At 41.4% G+C, this 18,580-nt stretch overlaps 1 protein-coding gene across 1 annotated transcript in view; it reads right to left on the bottom strand.

The window, feature by feature from the left end:
• The window catches only part of ITPR2 (inositol 1,4,5-trisphosphate receptor type 2), a 357,167-nt gene that overhangs the window by 284,541 nt on the left and 54,046 nt on the right, over positions 1-18,580 (bottom strand). The window contains exons 2-5 of the mRNA XM_032767262.2: positions 18,228-18,298; positions 6,551-6,666; positions 4,916-5,002; positions 1,887-2,045 (exon numbers count right to left, since the gene is read on the bottom strand). Coding sequence (XP_032623153.1) covers positions 1,887-2,045; positions 4,916-5,002; positions 6,551-6,666; positions 18,228-18,298 — 433 coding nt within the window. The remainder of the gene's footprint in view (positions 1-1,886; positions 2,046-4,915; positions 5,003-6,550; positions 6,667-18,227; positions 18,299-18,580) is intronic.

The raw sequence follows: 18,580 nt of genomic DNA on the forward strand, positions 1-18,580 counted from the left end.
CTACTAACTGGTTATTAATAAATGAATCCAAACTAGACTGCTAGAATGCATTAAGTAATATGGTTCAATCATGGTGCCAAATATCTATGGAAGTGCTCCAAAGAAGGCAACGTAAGATCTAATTAAAAATCTTTTTATTCATTATTATTATTATTATTAAAAAGAAAATCTCACAATGCTAAGCAGCCACTACTGTAAACCATGAGGGTAATATTTACTTATGCTAACTGAAAACGTGTTGAAATGCAAATAGGGGATAGGCCTTTAGGTCTAAAGTTTAGGCATCATATTAGCTAAAGTTAAGTTTGTTAGTATGAGTGAATAAAAGGTATTAATAGTAGTGACTCAAGGCATAACCTTGGGTCATGTAGTAAATACGTTTTTGTTTTAACCGGTTTTAGCAAGTGTTGTAGGGGAATTTTTGTATCTTTTTGGAATATTGATTGATGCAAACGATAATTAGAATGTTGTTTGATATCAATAGCCAAAAAAGAAGAAGATGATATTTTGGTTCTGAGGTACTGAAGAACATATGGTAAAAACGTGGATTTAATATTCATTAATATGTTATAATTTACTATAAATAGGGTAGCTTCCAATTTATGGAGCGTTCCATACACTATCATACAGAGCTTAAAGGAAGGACCCGACACTCATTCCTTCATCAAGGGACTGATCATCCCTTAGTGTCTTTTCATCTTAGGAATGTGAGCATAAATGCAGAGTTCAGTTATTAGACTGTAATTCTTTAATGCAGTCTTGCTTTAGTTTTATCGTATAATAAAATATGAATTTCATCCTCATTGTGTCACTCAGTTCTTAAACTGAATTTAAATGTATTACCTATAACCAAATCAAGGATCCAGCCTTGGGTTTATATTATTTTTAAAATTTTGCATCTAAACATATTAATGGAAAAATCTGAATTAAAGGTTACAGTGTGACTATCACACAAATCAAATACATTGTAACAACTCCCTCTACCATACTTCATAAACACTTTCCTGCGCTATATATTCATAAGAAACTATTGCAGTCTAAGAAAGCACTACTGTACATGGCTACTGCTGATGAGAGATTTGCTTAGCACTCCGCAACGGAAGAGCCTGCCCAGGAATCCCCAGTCAGGTCTGCAGTATGAAGCTGCCAAACCCAGAACTTGGCCCTCTCAGAGGTGGATCTGAACTGGCATAGTGGATGTGGATCACGATTTAAGGAGTGAGTTTCAAGCTTAGGACGCAATTCTCTTAGATCTGCAGTCATGATCTGTACTTACATTCTATCTCTAACTAACACAGGATCTAATAGTAGGATCATACTCGATAGAGGTGGAAAGGACCACCTGATTATCAAATCCAATACCCTCTCCGAGTTGGGCACAGTTTTCCCGAGAGGGCATAGGGAGTTCAATGCATGGGAAAAGTGCAGCATATTTGCTATAGATCTGCTCTATGGACTTAAGAACAGAATTATGCCCATTATGCTGAACATTCTTGCTTTTTGTGAATTCATTTTGGAATCTACAGGCTCTTTTCCTATATCCTCTCCCCACCCCCCACCCAAAACGTACAACGGGATGGACTCTCAGCCGGTGTAAACAGTGTAGCACCACTGATGTCATTGTTACACCAATTTACACCAGCTGACACTCTTACCAACTGTGCATCAGCGGTGTAGAACCAAACCCAAGACATTATCTTCCCTCTGGCATTTGAGGTGGCATCATATACTTAGGTACTGTATATTCATCAAAGACATTGTTTAGAAATAACTGTGTGTGCTTTTTGAGTCCTGATTTATGCCATTAACTAAGAAATTCTTCTTCTTCCTGCATCCCTTTGCTTTCTCCCTAAACAACTTAGTTGAGATTCAGTATTTTCACCTACATTGTCACCTTCGCTCCTCAGCTTCCAAAACGGCTGGATGTAAAACCAGGACCCCTCGTTCCCTGCAGCATCCAGAGACACCCGCATAGCATTCTTCTCCAAAAGAGCTGGTAACCTCTTATTGACAGTGAGATATTTGTTGCTTTTTATGTGCAGTAACTGTCAATAAAACAAATAATTAGGGTTCCTTCTGCCTTTCTGTCAGGGGTTTATTTTGCTTTTGGCAATTTTTCATAACAAATAACTGAAGATAAAAATCAAACCAGAAAAGAAATCATAGTACATTGGAATAAACCAAGAAAACAGTTAATATGTATGATCCTAAAGAAAACTGAAGAAAACAGCATAGTCATCAGTTATGTGGCATATAGTATATACACCTTCCTCACAGTCTGGCCAGTGCAAGGTGCCAATCCAGACCAGTGAGGGGTGGAGCCATCACCCTCCCTCTGTAACCTTGGGTGCCTCACAATGCTTTGCTGCTGTAGCTGCCAACCTCAGCCACTCACCAACAGCCTACCAGCATGCAGGTCACACCCTGAACGTCTGTGCGCTAGACAGCCCTGCTTCAACAGCTTTGATCCCAGCAGCCCTCCAGCAATTTCCACCAGCTTTGGCTACATCCAGCAAGGAGACCCCAACACACTCCCAGTCCCATATTTTCACAAAACCATGTGCTCTCCAATGTCCAGCTCTCTCCTGGACAGGTCAGAGAAATAATATGGTTCATTTGTTCCTCTAGACACAAAAACACATCACAGTTTATTATCTTAACTGGTGTGAATACGCCCTTCCCTTTAAACACACCACTGAGTTAGGTTGTAGTTAATAACCTTGTTTTATTCTACACTAGGATATAAGTTAAATGAGATAAAGAAATAAAGTCAGCAAGGCTTACAAGCAAATAAAAGTGAAAATATGCATCTAAAAGTCTTCAACTTAACCTAGCAAGACACAGGCTTTACTCAAGTTGTTTCTTTCATCTGTCAGTTCTCTTCCCACCTGTGGCAGAGTTTCCCTCAGTCAGGACCTTTCCCAGAAGCACAAGGGGCTGGTTTCCTTTGTCCTTCTAGGTGAAAGTTCTTTGCCTAAGCAGGTTTCTCACCTACATTCAGTTCCAGAGACTTCACCCACCCCACCCACCCACACTTGGTTGAAGGACCCATCTTTCACAGCTTCCAAGAGCACTGGCTTCTTGTGTCTGCCGAGTGATGGATGCCTAAAACAGCTTCCTGTTCTTGCTTGTATCTCCCACAATTCAACGACTTTGCTTCAGGAGGCAGGAAGCCTTCCTGTGTGCCCCGCCTTCTGTGCCCATCAGGAAGCTGACCTCATGCTGTTCTTCCATTCCTGCGGGCTTCTCCTGGTATATAAATGGAGCTTCCATTGTTTTGGTCCTACCATGCTGAATTTACATAGAAGACAGATAAATAGCTTTCCCTAGACCTCCTCCCCCAACCCCACTTCTGTCTGGGCAGGAACTATTCCTCCCTTTGTTCAGCCACATACTTTAATATGATTGTGAAATGTAGGTATTAATACTATAGGAGGAATGATGGGTATTTATTGATATGATGTTTTAATCACCAGTGTGTTACAAGCATTCGTAAAAGGCCTTATATGTAGGGACCTATCGAATTTAGGGTCCACTTTGGTCAATTTCACGGTCATGGGATTTTTAAAATCGTAAATTTCATGATTTCAGCTATTTAAATCTGAAATTTCAGTGTTGTAATTATAGGGGTCCTGACCCAAAAAGGAGGTTGGGGACATGGGTCCCAAGGTTATTGTAAGGGGAGTTGTGGTCCTGCTACCCTTACTTCCGCGCTGCTGCCTGCAGAGCTGGGCCCTCAGTCAGCAGCCACCACTCTCTGGCCGCCCAGCTCTGAAGACAGCACATAACTAAGGTGACAATGCTGCCAAAATAACTTTGTGACCCCCTGCAACTCCCTTTTGGGTCAGGATCTGAGTAACTTTCTCCCCAGTGAAATCTGCATCATCTAGGGTAAAAGCACACAAAAACACCAGATTTCATGGCCTGTGACACGTTTTTCAGGGCCATAAATTTGGCAGGGCCCTCCTTATATGATACACTAATATTGTATTCAATCCGTTGATTCAATTGCTTACTATTTGAGGTTTAGAACCCCCATCCTCCATCTTTATAGCTCAGATAAAGTTTCTCCTCCCTGCTGGGGTGTAGCCATGCTGTTTCTTCCCCGCACTTGTTAGCTTGATAGCTGTGTTGATCTGATATGTAAATATATTTTCATGGTCTTTCAAAGTACTTTAGAAGTAACTGCCCAGAGATGATACTATATTCCTTTACTTGGGGTGGAGTAACTCCTGTTTGACTGGCAAACACATTTTATGAATTATGATTTCAGTTTATGTCCATAACTTTGGATCAGTTGTTTGCACTTAACATTACACAATGATTTTAGCAAGTGAGTTATGAGTTTTCCAATGACATATTACACAACATCTCTTAGATACAGATTATAACAGTGAGTTCGGATACAATGGTCAGGATAATTGAAACTCACTGCTAGATATGCGGGTGCCCCTTGCCCTCTTCCCTTGGGCTGTTCTTAATGTTACTATCCCTTTAATGAGATTATTGAACTATAGGCCCCTGTATGTTAAGAAAATCTTTTACTGAGTTTGAGAATATGACATCTTTCACACTTATGTCAAGAAGGATTTAGATGATGTTGCACAGCACTTTTTCAATGATGATATCAACATATATCACAGAAATGTATATTTACATCCATTTCCCAGACTGAAGTAACAATAACTACATATTGATAAATACTCTTGTGGCACACCATTAGAAAATGAACATACAGTACTTCTGGTATTCTTTTAAAAAGAAAAACACAGTAGAACAACTTTTACCAAGTTTTGTTTATCTGCATTGTGACAACCAGAACTGCAACATTAGTTTCATGTTCCCAATAACCCCTGACATGAAACATCTTTCTCTTTCAGCTCTGGGAGAACGCAGATGCATCTCAGTGCCTTACCTGTATGACATTACTATATTTTACGATTTCACCCAACAACTTTCTGTTCTCGCATTCATTCTGCTTCTGCTCCATTTCTGCCGCATGCTGCAAAAGAATCATTTATTTCAGGAGGAAAGCAATACTAGGATTCAGCTATTGCGATGATGAGAAAGTAAAGGAAATGGCATCACATTAAAAATGTCTTCTTCAATTTACAGCTGTTACTGCACTATTGATATAAACAATTTAGCACCAGTCTCTTGCTGCATCATAATTTTGTGCACTATAAACACACAGATGTCATACAATCATTCAGGGTTTATATTCCCCAAAATAAAATGGATTGATAGTTTACGGATCATGTCCTTGCTCCATGGTATTTTACAAGTTCAAACACCAAGAAATATATTTCCTGGTACTTTATGTCATCCTGAATTTTGGAAAGGAAAAAAAAAAAAAAAAAAAAGCAGTTCCACCCTCCCATTTTCTCCTTTAAGATCTGAAATGCTCATAAATAAATAAATATTTAAAAAAAGGCATAAAATATATGGACAGTATAAACCAAAACACTTCTGGTTATATCAAAAGTAACTTACAGGAAAAAGAATTGCACAATAGTAATGCCACTTATATAGCATGTTTCACCCAAGATTCTCAAAAATATTTTTAAAAACTTTAAAGAATTAATCTTTGCAATACTGTGCAAGTTTTAGTGAGTGATTTTATAGATGCTTGAGGCCCTGATTCTGCAATGTGTGGCATGCTGCTGTACCCACAAAGACCCCCCCTCCCCCTGACTTTAATGGGACTCTGCTCATGGGAAGCATTCAGCTCACAAACTGCATGTTCCAGACTCAGAGTTTAAAGTGATTTACTGAAGGTCAAAACAGACTCAGTGGCAGAGGTGGGTATAGAACCAAGGAGTGCTGACTCCTAGTCCCCTGCTCTATCTACACCACCTTCCACTGGCTGTTTTCTAAAAGCAAGAAGAAAGTAGCACTGAATGCTGTCCCTTCATTGTGTGAAATTATGTCTACAGGTAATCACTTTTAACCCAGCCATCATCATCCCTCTGATTTTGCTGTCTGTGCAGACTCTTTCAGTGATAGAGGAACCCTTTCCTCATATCCAGTGTTCGATGTAAAGGAGGAGGTGTATGGTGTCCAATGACGATTAGGTGAGAAGCTGCCACCGCCTAGACTGAAGGCAATAAAAACAGCCTTAGTGGAGATATTTCAGGCTGAAGGTGTGGAAATCTCAGCCTGAAGGTGTGGGAAAAGGTTCTCTAAAATGTCCCTTTGCCTGACTCCTAGAATTCAGACCTAAAATGACACAGTACATTAAAAGAAAGGGCTGCTCCTATTAAGTCAGTTATTTGATAAATGAATATTATGTCATGGGAGCCCCCAGTGCTTCACACAATGAGTAAAGACACAGTCCGTATCCCAAAGGACTGACGACCTAAGGCAGGACAGGCAGGATGTAGAGGGCAACACTGCCAGTCAAGGAGGTAGGAGGGTGGATGAAGGGGTACATAAGGAGGGTTGCTATAGTGGCATAATATTCATCATGGCAATTCTCCAGGTATTTGTTGTTGTTTCATTTTATTGTAATTCTACCACCGCCTACAGATTCAGATAACGTGTCTCTTACTTGTAGTTTCTTAAGCAAGGCTGCTTCTGTATGGTTTCCTTGTTTGGCTTGTTTAGCTTTCCAGTACTGCTTCTGTGCAGAGTATCGGTTCATAGGACACACCTTGAAAAGGCAATCTGCAGAAAATTGAAAAAAATACCTATAAACAAAAGTGATGTTCAAAGATGCTTCCCTTATTTGCCTGGGTGGGGTTCTTTTGTTTTGTTTTTCCAGCAATGCCTAGATACCACAATGTCTGGGCATAGATTAGATTGAAAACATTCTAACAGTAATGAAACCATAAGTGTGGGGAAAATAGCTGAGCCAACCATAAATCTTTCAATGACACCTACATCCTCCCACTCAGCACAGGTTCTCTGAACACCCAATGCAGGTCTGTAGGCCATAAACCTGCAAGAAATATGCAAGACTCCATGCTTTTTTCCCCTTTATTCTTCTTTGCTCTGGTATGGCTTTATATATGTATTGACTGAACATGTGTGATTTCTGAAACCCTGAAAATACATGCCCTACTTTTTGACTTCATCAATCTGCTCTTCCTATTCTCCTGGCAGTGCAAAAATAATAAGCTATGGCCTCTCAGATGCAAGGAATATTAGGAATTTTAACACTGTGTTCAGTTCCATATGTGCTTTCCTCAAGATTGGTTAACAAAACAGTATCAAAGGAACAAAAGTTGCTCTCCAACCTAAGGTTTCTTAACATCTAGTGGAGATAGAACGTTACATATAAAAGTTGCAAATGGTATCTGCTCTTTACTCCATGGTAGCAGAGTTGGCTACAGGGCATTTTGCTGCTCTACGTAAAAGGGAAAACATACACTTTCTACACACAACAATACCGCAGTCACATACACAAACAATTTTTAATGACCTATCTTACACAGCCCCTCTAACAATATGATATGAGCATCTAAGAACCTTTGCTGTATTTATCCTCACAAGAGCCCTGTGAGACAGAGAACTTCCATTTGACATTAGCCCCATTTCACAGATGAGAAACTGAAGGAGAGAGAGAGACTAAGTGAATAGTCTGAGGTCACACAGGAAGTCTGTAGTGGGGCAGAAAATTAAACTCTGGCTCTATAGTCCAAAGTTAGTGTTCTAACCACAGGACCACCTTTTCAGCAGACTAGCACAACCAATGTCACAGCACAGTGTATTCTCTAGTACTAGTAAGTTACAGTAGAGCTTAGAGGCCTCAGTTAAGAATAGATCCCCTTTATGCTAGGTGCTGTACAAATCCATAATAAGTGGTATCCCCTGTCCCATAGGGTTTACAATCAAAATAGACAAAGCAGAAAAGGGGCAGGAGAAAGGGACTTTCCCTCATTTTAAATATGGGAAAGAGGCACGGAGGGACTAAGTGACTTGCCCAAGTCTGACTTCAGAACAACAAATATTTAACTGTTTTTATTCCTATGTACTCTTGTATCAACTGTTATCAAAGCTAGGCTCGGAAGAATTCTGTTTTTAACAGCAAATGTTGGTAATTGTAGTTTCACTCTCAGCATATAGAAATCAAAGAGAAAAAAGCATCAATTGTCAATGAAAATTTTACAGACATGGAATTTAAAAAAAAAAAACAAAAAACATTTTGTTTGAGAGCTAATAAAACCCCATGGGGTGTTGCGTGCAGTGGTGGGCCTAATGCAGGCCTCCACACTCAGTAACACTGGGTAATTTAAACTAAAATGTTAAAAAAATAATAGTGTGAGACATGATCAAATTCTATAACTATTTCTGAATCAATGTTAATAACCTACCACTGGGATTTTCAGAGGAGGTATGCAAGAGTAGCTGTGACTTCTGGCATTGATGTTGGATCTTACTTCAGTGGAGGACTGATGATAATATAAAGCTCTGCTCCCCCATGCCCTCCCAAGTCACCCACATAAGAGAAAGGCGAGGGTGTTATGTCAGGGACAAGGGTGCAGCTGGTGCTGGAGTAACCAGAGTCACTTCCTCTCCTTTACACCAGCAGAGTTCTTCTGCAGAATGAGAATTCTTCACTAGCAGTTTTAAGGTCACTTTGCACTGCTTATGTGGTACACCTCTACCTCGATATAACACTGTCCTCAGGAGCCAAAAAATCTTATCACGTTATAGGTGAAACCACGTTCTATCGAACTTGCTTTGATCTGCTGGAGTGTGCAGCCCTGCCCTCCCCCCCCCCTCGGAGCACTGCTTTACCGTGGTATATCCGAATGTGTGTTATATTGGGTCATGTTATATCGAGGTAGAAGTGTACAAGCTGTTTCCTAGCAGACTGGAAAATCCTGGTCCATGGGCATGTTTGCTTCTTTATTCATTACTGCACTTATATCTAGGTGCTCACACAGTCATAACGCATGTTCATCAAAAATCATTTCAAAATAAACTGCCTCAAAGACTCTCCCCCAAGCTCTCCTTACCCCCAAAAATGCTTTCTTCCCACAACTACCCACAATCCCAATTAGGACTGTAGCTCCAGGTACTTCAATATTAACAAGCATATGCCCAAGCTAAGCACATACTTTCATATTACGCTGGATCAGTGCCTAAATGTCTCAATTTAAATTTACTGAAAAATATAGCTTATATATTTTTGTATCTTTTCTATATTAGTGTATTTTTAAAATGTGGGTAATTACCTGTTCATTTGTTACCGGGGGGGTGGGGGGGGCGGGGAGTGAGTCAGCATCTGAGATGTTCGGGAACTAAAGATCAGCAATGTGCTGCTTTTAACCACTGATTTAGATCAGCTGTGGATAACACTGCACCATAAAGAGGTTCACATCTGCAGTTACCCAGTATCTAGTTCCCAAGCATAGCCTATTAATCTGTAACACACACACACGGAAAGTCCCATACGCATTATTTGTAGTAGGAAATACATCCTGTTTCATCACTGGAAACTTATAGGTGATATCCAAGTGTCAAATTCATAATTTATCTCTAGGCTATACTAGATACAGATGCAAATCCCACTCAGTTTCATTGCTGTGAGCTCAGTGGAGTTCTCCAACTAGTGGAAACAAGAACAGAATCTGGCTTACCCTACACATCCTCTCACACTCTACAAGTGAATAGTCAGCAAAACTGAAATATAGCAAGAAATCCAAGGACAGCATCAACACAAGGGGGAAGGAGGCAAGTACAGGTCAGGCAGTCCCTGTGTTTCCTAGGGAAGTAAAGTAAGTTCTTATTTATTTATATTTTTTAAAATGCAAGTATGTCTGATGTTTTGGGGCCCTGATTGTCACAATCTCACTCAACTATAGCCCATCTCAGTTGGCACTAATTTTCTGATACTACTGTAGCCCACTGGTAAGTGTATATTACGCACACCCCTCTATGCCTGATCCTTAGTGAATAAGAGCCTGTTACATTGCTGACTAAGGAGCCTTGGCTCTTTAGTTTGACTTGTAGCAGCGCATGCTTTAGCTCTGGAGATCCCTGGTTCAAGCCCTGATATGTTGACCAAGATGGCAGCCATCACACTATATTAAATTCAGTCTTTCATTGAAACGTCTCCTTTCCCTTGTTCTCCTAGCAATACGCCCTGCTTGGGCATTCAAGGGCTCGAAAACTGGATTTATATTCAAACCAACAGTGGTGGTGCTTTCCTTGGCACTTACCCAAAATCCTCACAGTTTTGCTATCTAATCTCAATTCTGTGCGGCTGCTCCTTAAAAGAAAGTTACCAGGCATTAGCAAAGCAAACCGTGCCACCTTGCAGCAATGTTTGCTTTAGTTTGGAGTGGGAATATTTACAGTGAAAACCACAATATATAAACTAAGGTACATGACAGCTGTTTGTAGAGCTTCTACAATACTTTGAACTCTGAGAAGAAGAAGAAGAAATATAAAACATTACATACCAATAAATCATACTGTAGGTTGAAAAAGTACGTTTGAGTATCCAGGGCTTGCCCTCTAGATCAAAGTCAGCTATTATTTTCCACAACAACCTCTATTCTATAAATTATAAACTCTCATTCTCAGAACACTGTCTACAAACACTTATATCCCTCGTGCCTGGTATTTTCTGAACAAATACCATCTTGTATGTTTTGCTTCCAGGCCACAGTTACTCCTCATCCATATCCTCTTAGTTGTGTAAATACACAACTCCATGCAATGTCTCCACTACAATGTACAGTCCTTCCTATTATATAGCACAGAAACATGACACTAATGTGAAATCAATTTTTACTGACCAGTATGGCAGCATTTATCCTCCCAAGAGAAAATTTCAGAGCGGTTAAAAAAAAGCCAGCAATCAAAAATCCCAGCAGATTCCACTCACATGGGGAAAGCTCTGTAGCAGCAGAAAGTGATCAGAAGGCCTGGCTCTTTAAACTCATGGAACTCAAGGATTCCTGGGGAAACTTTGCTCCCAACCCTGAGACTTCTCTAAAAGGTGGGACACCAGTGGCATTTGGCAGCACTGGTATTTTGAACTCTGAAGTCCAGTAAGCATTGCTTTATAATGCAAAGACATACTCTGCAGATCTCCCCAAAAATCACATGAACAAATCTTGCAAACATTGTGACCTTTCAACAGTAGTGCAATTGAAATACTTCCTCAATATTTGACACAACCCATTAGGTGAGAAGAGGAAAATAGCATTGCAATGTTCTGAGCTGTCTGTAGCAGCAAATGCAAAAATACTGCAGTATCACACCATTTCCTTATTAAATATAGACATTTGTCATGCAGCTGTTTCACAGTTATACTCCTAAATACCTCCCACTCCTAGATAGACTGTCTACACTTGATGTTAAGAGTGTTTTAATCAGAACAAACATGCTCTGTGTTAATTACTCATCTATCAATATGGGGGAGAAAATGTCAATCCTTACAGAAGGAAATACTTGACAAAAACTTGCCATGCATTGTGCAGATAAACTAAATGGGAAAGAACATGGGGAGCCCATCTAGACTTATATAGCCCCCTGTTTCCACAGCATCTGCGCACTTCTTGAATATTAATGAATTTATCTGCCCAATACCCCTCTGTTCTCTTCCCTCTGTGATAGGGAAATTCTATTTTCTCCGTGGTATAGGAAAGGAGGCACTAGGTGAGTTGCTTAAGGTCACACAGGAAAGACTGTGGTGAAGCTGTGAAGTAAATGCAATTCTCCTTCATCTCAAGGCCTTGCCTTAAAGGTGACCAATAAAAGGATTTTTTTTCATTCATTTAAACTTGGCTTGTGCGCTTGCTTTGCTTTTTGATAATGTGTCAAAAAAAAAAAAAAAAAAAAAAAAAAAAAAAACACACCTGAATGTTGTTGGTTGGTTAAGTTTCTCCCTGCTGTAGTGAGGTGGCCTGGCTCCCAGTCGCCCCAGAGAGGGACGAGCCCTTACAGACATCGAAGTGGGCAGAGTCACTAGAGCCTGTGCCTGCCCCTCAGACGTCACGGCGCAGGGTAGGAAGTATAAAAGCCAGCTCCAGGGGTCAGAAGCAGCCTGGCTGCCGGAGAGGCTAGATGCTGATGCCTTAGCTCCCACTGGGGAGACTCCTGCCGCCTGCAACCGACCCGAGGACTGGCCATACCTGCGGAGACTGGATGCCAACCAGATGCTGGAAAAGGCCCTAAGCCGACCAGTACACAGGGACCCCGAGGAGTTGCCCAGTTTACCCCTCGCTCAGTATGCCGAGGACCCATGGTGTGGGATGCTGTGGAAGACGCCGCCGCGACACAGGTACTGGTAGAGGGGGAGTTCGGAAGCAGCCCGGGGGCAGCCGACCCTAGTCTGGTTGCAGCACACCCAGAGCCAATGTCAGTGTGTTGCGGCCAGGATCCCTACTGACACAGCAGCAGGCTGCCTGCCACTGTTAGGGCCCCGGGCTGGGACGCAGAGGAGTGGGCGGGCCTGCGTCCCCCCTGCCACCCTACTCACGGGTAGCAGTCTCCCCCTTGCCCCGACGCTCAGGCCCAGGAGCGTAAGCTTCTTAACTTACTGAACTGTTTGCTCAGCCCCTGCCTGAGGGTCTGAGCCCTGAACTATTGTTTGTTGCCCCACCCCGACCTAGGGCCTGGGCCTCCAAGACGAGACTATTGGCTCAGCCCCTGCCTGAGGGGCTGAGCTTCTGGCTGTTTCCTGATCACCAGGCTAAGTCACCAGTGCACTGGACTCGTGTAGTGAGGTGGCCTGGCTTCCAGCCGCCCCACAGAGGGGCGAACCCCAACAGCGGACGTTTACACTGCTTATTTCTTACATTATACAAAAAAAAAAAAAAAAGAAGTGTCAAGTCAGGTCTTCCCTGAGTAATAAACAATATATAGTATTAGTGTTATGGCAGTGCCTAGAAATCCCAACTAAGACTGGGCCCCACTATGCTAAAAACTGCAAAAATACATGATAAAAGACAGTCCTTGCCCCACAGAGCTTACAATCTAAACAGTCAAGACAGACAGAGTGGGAGGGGAAACAGAGGCACAGAAAAATGTACTAATTTGCCCAAGATTATACAGCAGCCAGTGGCAGAACCAGGAATAGAACCTAGCTCTCCTGATGACTGCCAGTCCACTGCCCTACCCGCTTGACAACACTGTCTCTCCTGGTTTTGTTGAAGGACCTCTGGACACTTTCAGGGTTGTTTATTGCGAACTCTCACCATGTTATCTGAAGAAGTGGGAGAGACGACTCGAATAAAAGCTTCCTTTATTTAAAAAGCTATTGAGTCACTGAAGTTAAACAAAAAACAGAGCAAAAAACAAACAGAGCTTTAAACAGTATAATTAAAAAGCCCATGTCGCTTCAGCTGCTCAACTTTCACTTGTTTCACTCTTGTGATGTCATCATTTTACTAGTTCTCAAGTCATTATTAAATCCTCCAGCCTAGACATAATCGGAATGTCTAAAGTGAAAAAACAAGCGGGGGACCTTTTCTAAAGAAACACATCCGCACATACATATACACACTTCTGAAATCATATAAACTCCAAAAAGGGCACAAGTCAATTTTTCTTCTCCTTTGCAGGTCACCTTCAAATCTAGCTTTACTATAAATCTAACCACCTCTTCTACAATTCTCCTGAAACAGTGGTTTAAACTTTGGATTGTCAGAAGATACCTTTAGAAAACAGATGCAAGGAAATGGAGAGATTGGTCATCTGTAGGTGCCTGAGAAAGTGAGATGGGGTAAAGAAGTTTTAGGATGGATAGGCAGCCACAGTGTTTTTATATTTAAATACTAGCATTGATTTATTTTATTTAAACAAAAAATGTCATTTATTAGTCATAGACATCAAGAGTTGGAAGACATCCACTTATATTACTGAGTCCATTCCCTAGCAAATGCAGGATAGAGTCCTCAGAGGATGCAACCAATATCACTTGATAGTCCATGTGATCCCGAGAGGGGGCACACAATTCAACAGCCCAGAAACTCAATACAGCAGGCAATATAACCTGAGTGAGCCAGTGTAACAGGATCCCTGCTCACCCAGCCATTGCAGTGAGGGAGCCAAAAAGAAAAGAAATAGTTCGTCCCTTTTTATGCTTCTGTATAAAGAGGTCTGAAAAGTGTTATGTTTTAAACATATGTAAAAAAATGGGCAAGGAAAAAACAACCTGAGAAATTGAGCCCTGAAAGACTCTGTAGTGACTGGAGAACTAGTGAAATTGTCATATGACATTACATGAGGCTGAGAGCAGAGCAACTGGGAAGAGAAGGGATGTTTAAAATCATATTGCTTACAATCTTTGGGTTCTGAAGAAGGAAAGGGGGGAAAAAAGAGGTGGCAGCTGAGGAGAGGGACAACAGTTACACTGAGGAAGGGAGGAGGCAGCGAGAGACTTTTGAGGAGAAAATGGTAGCAACGAAGGGCCATGAGGGAAGGGGGAGAACTGAAGAGGAGGGTAATGGAGAAAACAATAGGGAGATTGAAGGCAAAAGGGAGATTAAAGGACAAAGTGGAAACGGCCAAGGGGAGAATGGTGGAGGGAGAGATAAAGGAATGAGTAGGATGGAGGGAAAAAGGAAGGGGGCAGGGCTGGATGGTAAAAGAAAAATCAGGGTAAACAGAAGGGACTCTAATGGAAGGAAGAGAGTGAACTGAAGGAAAACATTGTGAGAGAAAGAAATGAAAAACCGAATGTATCAAAATAAGGGTGGAAAAAGAGTCAGAAAAGAAACTGATTTATTCATAGACGTTGCACTTATTTTAAATGCCTCATGGTGGGAGGGGCACAAACCAACAGAAAAATCAAGTCAATTGAAGTATTTATGCATGCAAGCACTTTGGAGGACAGGATTAGGATTCAAAACAATCTTTACAAACTAGAGAATTGGTCTGAAATCAGCAAGATGAAATGCAATAAAGACAAGTGCAAAGTACTACACATGGGAAGGAACTATCAAATGCACAAATACAAAATGGGGAAAAGCTGGCTCGGTGGCAGTATTGCTGAAAAGAATTTGGGGGTTGTAGTGGATCACAAATTAAATGAGACTCAACAATGTGATGTAGTTGCAAAAAAAGGCTAATATGTTTTGGGCAGTATTAATAGGAGTGTCACAAGTGAGACATGAGAGGTACCAGTGCCAAGTAGAATGGGACAGTTGAGGTCTCAGCTGGAGTACTGTGTCCAATTTTGGGCAGCACACTTTACGAAACGTGGATAAACTGGAGAGCATCCAGAGAAGAGCAACAAAAATGACAAGGTTTAGAAAACCTGAACTACGAGGAAAGGGTAAAAAAACTGGACATGCTCAGCCTTGAGACACGAAGACTGAGGGAGGACCTTCAAACACATTAAGGGCTGTTTATAAAAAGAGGACAGTGATCAATTGTTCTCCAGGTCCACAGAAGGAAGGACAAGAAGGCTTGAACTGCAGCAAGGGAGATTTAGGCTAGATTAGGAAAAACTCTCTAATTACAAGGTTAGTTAAGCTCTGGAATAGGCTTCCAAGGGAAGCTGTGGAATCCCCATCACTGAAGGTTTTTAAGAACAGGTTGGACAAACACCTATCAGGGATCACCTAGGTTTATTTGGTCCTGCCTCAGCGCAGGGGCTGGCCTTGATGATTTCAAGTCCCCTTCCAGCCCTATATTTCTACACTTCTATAATACTAGTGAAGGGCCTTGTGCTCCTCAGTGCTGCCAAATTTATGCTGTAAGTGTTTTTAATTGTGGTCTGTTGCATATATTGCATATTGTAGTCTACTGGAGGCTAGAAGTATTTCCCAATAGAGATAACTACATGTTAAATTAATTAAAGTATGTTTGAGGTTGCAGTTTCAGGAAGCTTGCACATCTGCTGCCCACATTGTACCTGTTCTGTGGACAAACAGAGGATTTTTGGCTGGCAGTCCAGCACCTTTCATAACGATGAGGAGTCTAATCCTTTAAGGTGCTGAGCACCTCCATGAAGGTGTTGAGAGCCCTCAATACCCTTTCACTTCAATAGGAAATGACAGCCCACAGCATCTTACATAAATCGGGCATAATTCAACCACAAGATACTAAAAGCTCTTTTGAATAGACAACAGACTACAGGAAACATCCATGGGACCAAATTCTGCTCTCATTCATGCTGGTGTAAGCCTAGAGTAACTCCACTGACATCAGTGCAGTTACTCCAGATTTACACTACTGTGACTGAGAGCAGAATTTGGCACATGGTACCTTTAAATAGCCCCAAAAGGAAAGGCAACCACAGCTTTGTTTAACTGAACAATACTCAGTCCCAGGTGATCTGAAAGAGAAACACCACTCACCCTAAAAAAGAAAGTAAAACACACATACAACAATGAAACTGTATACTATTTTGGGGCATGTTTCAACTCAGGCCTGCAGTTGTACTCAATTTTGAACTGTGTGAATGCTATAGGAGAGGTACTGTATGGCAGATAGCAAACTGAGCAAAACTGAGAAGGTGTCACTGAAAAACTACAATCATGGTCCCCCATACCACCTTTTTCAGAGCCAGCTCTCGGAGAGTAAGAGCAATATTAGAAACTCTTTCATGGTTCCTTGGCTCCTAAGAATCCATCCCTATTTCAGCCACCAGTGATAACAGTATAACCGGTGCAGACAGCAATACTTATAGTTAAAGTTGCCCGACATCATGTTATTAGACCCTATTGTCAGTTGCTTATAACTTTGCCAGACTTTAAGCATTCAGGCTTAAGTTTTCATGCCATATGCCTGCCTACGGTTGGATTTAATTATTTTAAGTTTTAGTTAAAATCGTTCAGCCATTTCTGAGAACAAGACTAGAGAAAAAACACATTGTTGCACATGCTCAGCAGATATTTAAGAGCTTGGTGGCTAAGTTTTGTCTTCACTGAGCATACACAAGCCTCTCTCAGCTCCTTGTGATGACCAGGCTCCACATGCACCATCACTGCAGAGTAACTGAGCATGCTCCATTGTAGGGATGCACAGGCTGACTCTGGAACTGTTGCTGCAGTACCAGGTACTGGAACTGAGAACAGAAGATTCTTTCCTGTGCTTTCAATGCTTCCCCCTGCTGGGCCCAGGCAGCCACGGAAAAAGGGATGGGGATAGAAGCTGGCAGGAGAGATTGGAGAGGAGGAGGGGCAGGGGAAGGTGGCAGGAGCCTGGGTTGAAGGATTAGGAGGAGAGCAGAACAGAGCAGGGTGATTAGATGTCCTGATATTATCAGAACCATCCCAATTACTGGGACATTCCCGATATTAGGGGCTTTATCTTATATAGGTAACCTATTAGCCATCCAGATAGCAAGTGTGAAAAATCAGATCACCCTAAGACAGAGAGAGAGGTTTTGGGTGGACGGTGCAGGGGCATAAGGGGTGTATAAACTCCAGGTAGCACTCCCTTCTTTTAACAGCACCTACTGCTGACTTCAGAGGATTCTGTATCAGGAAACTTTGGGTTTACTTTGGTGCAGTTACATCGATCACTGAAATCAAGGGTAATTTCAAGTGTGGACAAGGCATTAAAAGGTTTTATTTCCCTCCCACCACATACACACAGAACGCAGAGCTGCATTTAAAGTATTCATTTTTAAATATTTTTTATTTTTTTTTAAAGGAACAGAAGTTGTATTTGGCCAATGCATCTCCCCCCTGCTCCCAAAAAACACACACACACACCCATTATGTTAGCATGAAAACTGACCATAAGAAAAAAACCTCCCAAAAATATTAGTTTAATCCATATATGTATGTTCAGAGAAGTGGAGAAAAGTAAGAAAGGTTATAGGTAGAGCTGGACAAAAAACAGAGGGAAATGTTTAAAAAAAAAAATTGGATTTTTTTTTTTTTTTTACCACACACACAAAGAGAGAGCGCGCAAAATCAGCCATTTCTGGTACTTTCTTCTGCTTGCTTCCTATTTACAATAGGAGTCTTAATAGCACTTCAGAAGCATGAAGGGGTCTTAAAGTGACTGTAAATGTTAGACTGCCAAAGTAGTGTACATGAGCCTCAGTTTAAATGAAAGTTAACCCCTCTCCCCATATTTTCCCAACTGTTCTTAATGTTCTTTACCTTCTTATATTGTACATTAACTTTTCATTTATATTGCAACTTCAAGAGTCAGCGGCCCAGTCCTACTGGCAAATTTGGAGACTTCCATTGTGTTGTGATGCAAACCTTTGCCCAAGAGAGTAGATTGTGGATCTGTAGTTTACAAAACTACAGATCCAGCTGTAGCCCCTGTGTGTGAAATAAGAAGTACTCTCATTCACTTACCTCTGAACTTCTTAGGAGGGTTGGCAAGATCACCTGCCTCTGGCTGAACCACACATCTGTCATCCACTAACCTAGAAAAACAAACATATTTAATATTATTATTTTCACTATTGTCATATGTTTGTTTGCATAGACATATCCATGACACTTAAGGTTACAGGGTTCTCACATTTCCATTTTGAGCCAATAACGTGGGGGGGGGGGGGGGGAAGAGTACAACCTGTATTATGTCAGCACAATGAAAGAACAAAATATCTGTGCTCTCCTCTTGCATAAGAGGATTTCTTTTATAGCACTAATTTAAAGCAGCTATTTCAGATCCCGCTTCATTTAAATCTAGTTGAAGTCCTTTT

This window comes from Chelonoidis abingdonii, chromosome 1, assembly GCF_003597395.2.
Source record: "Chelonoidis abingdonii isolate Lonesome George chromosome 1, CheloAbing_2.0, whole genome shotgun sequence".
Taxonomy (NCBI): domain Eukaryota; kingdom Metazoa; phylum Chordata; order Testudines; family Testudinidae; genus Chelonoidis; species Chelonoidis abingdonii.